We start from the raw sequence: 4,020 nt of genomic DNA, 5'->3' as shown, positions 1-4,020 counted from the left end.
ATTTGCAAGTATTTTAGAGAGTATTTTGATATCAAGTGATATTAGAGAGGAATATCAGGCTATAAGGGTTATCAGGGCCTGACACAAGGTAGGGGGCAGTCTTTATGACCTTTCATTTCAATAAGGAGGGATCAAGTGGGTTAAGAATAAGATCCTTTTAAGTAAAACTTAACATACAAAATAATAGTTTAGCAGTTAGATCTCTAGTGCGACAGTGTCATAGGAATAGATCTCAGATGGATACCCGTGGAGGATAAGGGATAAGGAGGATAAGGGCTGTGCAATAGACAGCCTCGGAACAACTCCACTTCCTCCTATTGGTCACTAGTATCCTGGGAACTAGAGTTGCCATCTTGCGAATTTGGAGCAAGAGTCTGTGAAGTACTGGGAAGTGGGAGGTTTGATACATAACTGTGCACCAGAGTAACTATCAACAGAGTAGTCCCTGTCAGGAAGTGGAGTGGTTAGGATTATTTCTCAGTTTTCTATTTATTTTTTTCAAGAAGCTGACAGAGGAGCAGATCTCTGAAGATGGAGACCACGGATGAAGCAGACCTCTGCTTTCCACAGCTCTTCAACAGCTCATGCAAAAAGCCAATGTCTACTCATTCTGAACTTATGCTCCTTCACATTGTGCTGTCCTCCATCTCTGTGCTGACTGTGGTTCTCAATCTGCTCGTCATCATCTCAGTCTCTCACTTCAGGCAGAGATGAACTTTTTTACAGCTACTGTAGATTTTAAGACTGTTTATGAAGAGGCAGAGAATGATTTGGGTTGTTGTTTTATTTAAACATAAAGATTTACTTATGTCTTTGTGTCTTGCAGGAGGCTCCACACTCCCACCAACATCCTCCTCCTCTCCCTAGCTGTCTCGGACTTTCTCGTTGGCCTCCTGTTGATGCCTGGAGAAATCATTCGGAACACAGCCTGCTGGTTTCTCGGTGATCACCTGTGTGCTTTGTATAATTATATGTCCTTCATTGTTACCTCTGCCTCAGTAGGCAACATGGTGCTCATATCAGTTGACCGCTATGCTGCAATTTGTGTCCCCATGCACTACTCCTCCAGAGTCACAGAGAGAAGAGTTAAATTCTGTGTTTGTCTGTGTTGGCTCTGTTCGGTTTTCTTCAGCAGTTTCATTGTAAAGGACGACCTGAATCAACCAGGTTTGAACAACTCCTGCTACGGTGAATGTGTTATTGTTGTCAGCTACATTTCAGGAATCGTTGACCTTGTTTTGTCTTTTGTTATTCCAGTAACTGTCATCATAGTTCTATACATGAGAGTCTTTGTTGTGGCTGTCTCTCAGGCTCGTGCCATGCGCTCTCATGTCACAGCCATCACACTCCAGGTTTCATTGACTCTAACAACAAGGAAATCTGAGCTTAAAGCAGCCAGGACTCTTGGTGTTCTCATAGTTGTGTTTCTAATATGTTTTTGTCCATATTACTGTGTTGCTCTCGCTGATGAAAACTCACTCAATAGCTCATCTGCAGCTCTTGTCTTGTATCTGTTCTATTTCAACTCTTGTCTAAACCCTTTAATCTATGCACTGTTTTACCCCTGGTTTAGAAAAGCTATTAAACTCATTGTTACTCTGCAGATACTGCAGCCTGGCTCCAGTGACACCAACATAATGTAGAGAATGTGGAACTCGATCAACTGAATGTACAAATATTGACATGTTTACATAATCACATTCAGATAGTTTCCATTTAATCATCTCTAAGTAGAAGCGTTTTCCACCCTTCCTAGCAGTCCTGGTGTTCATTTTCAGCTTTTATTTTAAAAGTGGGATTTTCTTTCATAGTTTAATTTCACTTTAATTAATCAACATCCTTCACCAATATTTTCAACATGTTTGAATCTGATAATCTGTGACTTTTTAACTCTGACTTAGCGGATAAGTAGACAAAGTTAGTAAACCCAATGTCAGTCTTCAGGTATTGCAGCCTGAGTCATGTGAGGCCAACATACTGTAGAGACTATCAAGTCAACTTTTTTTATATAGCACATTTCATACAGCAGGCGTAAACTCAACTTGTTTCCAAATAAAAGCAAAGATGTATGTATAAAACATAAAATGACGTACAAGATCAAACATCACATAATATACACAGATTGATTTGAGAAGGACCATGACTGAAAGTGACTGAAAGTGACAAAAGGCACCATAGGTTTTTCAGAGTGTATCGTAGGTACAGTGAGTAAATCTACAGAGGGATCTCTCTGGTTTATATTTGGTGAGCATTTCAACAACATAGGAAGGAGCTACTTTAAAACTTTAAAATCAATTCTTTGTTTTACTGGGAGTCAGTGACGAGATGATAAAATAGGAGAGATGTGCTCCGACCTTTTGTTTTTTGTTAAAACCCTGGCTGCTGCATTCTGAATAAGTTGGAGTTGTGTCATTCTGGCAAAAAGTGCATTACAGTAGTTCAGTCTACTAGAAACCAAAAAATGAACCAGCATTTCAGAATCTGCCAGAGACATGAAACGTCTAACTTTTGACACATTTCTGCAGTGATAAAAAGTGGTCTTAGAAATATTAAAATTGTCTCTGCAAGTTAAGATCAGCTTCTAGAATTACACACACGTTTTTGACATGCTTACATGGGTTTGGCAGGCATGGGATTTGGCAAAGGTTGAGTCTAACACCTCAAAGCATTCAGACCAACTGGAGGAATTTCTGTTTTGCCATGATTAAGTTGTAAAACTTATTAGCCATCCAAAATCTGATGTCTGTGGTGTATGGAAGCCCTAAGGCCATGGCCTCACATATTATTTTTTTCTGATCTTGAGGTATTCATCTCATTATTTGGTAGCACTTTCTATGAAGGTTGTATTTATAATGCCCTATGAATGCGCTCATAATGTTTTATAAGGTGTCTATAAAGCATTATAATGGTCATTATTACCATCTATACATATTCACAAGTCGTTATAACCAACTTCATGATGCATTATGACAACTGGTTATGAATGATTGTAATTTTAATCTGAATAGTTCATTATAAATATGTCAATATCTGCCTTGTCACTTGTTCATTTTATAATGCATCATAACTACTTTGCTTTGCTAAATGTGTATAGTGATGCATAATGAGTTTTGACTTCGCCTATAGTGCTTTATATCTGTAGTTATAAGTATATGTAATAAAGTTATAATAATGTATACATCTCCCTACAGCACACTGTTATAAACAGCTATGCAATATCATAAGCGCTATTTGTCAGCGCTAAGTAAAGTGACAAGAATATGACACTATTATTAACAGATATAAGTTACTATGAGTAATTAAAAGGTGCAATGAACTAAGTCCTGAGTCTGGCATCTTTACCCCATATGCACAGTGTTAATATCATAGGTGTTCATTGCACCTTTTAATTACTCATAGTAACTTATATCTGTTAATAATAGTGTCATATTTTTACCCATTATTTCAATATATTTAATAGACCCTTTTCACGTGACCTCAGATAATGTCCGGTTTAGGGCAAACACGGTATCCTGACTTCCGCTATCTTAGTGAGTGGTGTTTCACACAGTGCTGAATCCTGTTTGATTTTGAAGGGTGGCCATGGTGATTCCAACATTAGGCCCTAATTGTCGGAATGGCAACACATAACCCTTTAATCAAACGTCCCATCATTCCGAAAATGTTTGCCTTCTAAGGTCGGAATGGTGGTATGTTATTGTTATGACCATAGGGGTCATAATTTGTGTTCTATGTTGGTTTTCTCTCTGTTATGTTGTCCCTCCATGTCCATGGGGGGGCGCTGATTGGACGGAGTCCTGGAGGCCGTGGTTTTAAAAGTGGAGCCGGCAACAGACACTCTCTCTCGCTGGCTCGTCTTGGCTTTCTGGTATCCCCCGCACCGTGATCGTCTCCCCCGCAGATCGCCGACTCCAACCAGACCTGGCCTTCCTGTTATGGGTGTTGTCTCGTTTATGTGCGGATGAGATATTGTATCTCACTTGTAAATATTGTAAACAGCATAGACATTGTGCAGTCCCA

The 4,020-nt window shown here is 39.3% G+C and overlaps 1 protein-coding gene across 1 annotated transcript; it reads left to right on the top strand.

Moving 5' to 3' along the window:
• The first annotated feature begins 531 nt into the window (after positions 1 to 531).
• On the top strand, positions 532 to 1,643 carry LOC125017824 (trace amine-associated receptor 13c-like). Its single transcript, XM_047601337.1, has 2 exons — positions 532 to 704; positions 827 to 1,643. The coding sequence occupies exons 1-2, from the start codon at positions 532 to 534 to the stop codon at positions 1,641 to 1,643; spliced, it is 990 nt and encodes a 329-aa protein (XP_047457293.1).
• Positions 1,644 to 4,020: the final 2,377 nt, after the last annotated feature.

Source organism: Mugil cephalus, chromosome 12, assembly GCF_022458985.1.
Source record: "Mugil cephalus isolate CIBA_MC_2020 chromosome 12, CIBA_Mcephalus_1.1, whole genome shotgun sequence".
NCBI classification, from domain to species: Eukaryota; Metazoa; Chordata; class Actinopteri; order Mugiliformes; family Mugilidae; genus Mugil; species Mugil cephalus.
Note: the sequence above shows the minus strand (reverse complement) of the source record. Positions and strands in the feature narration are given on the sequence as shown.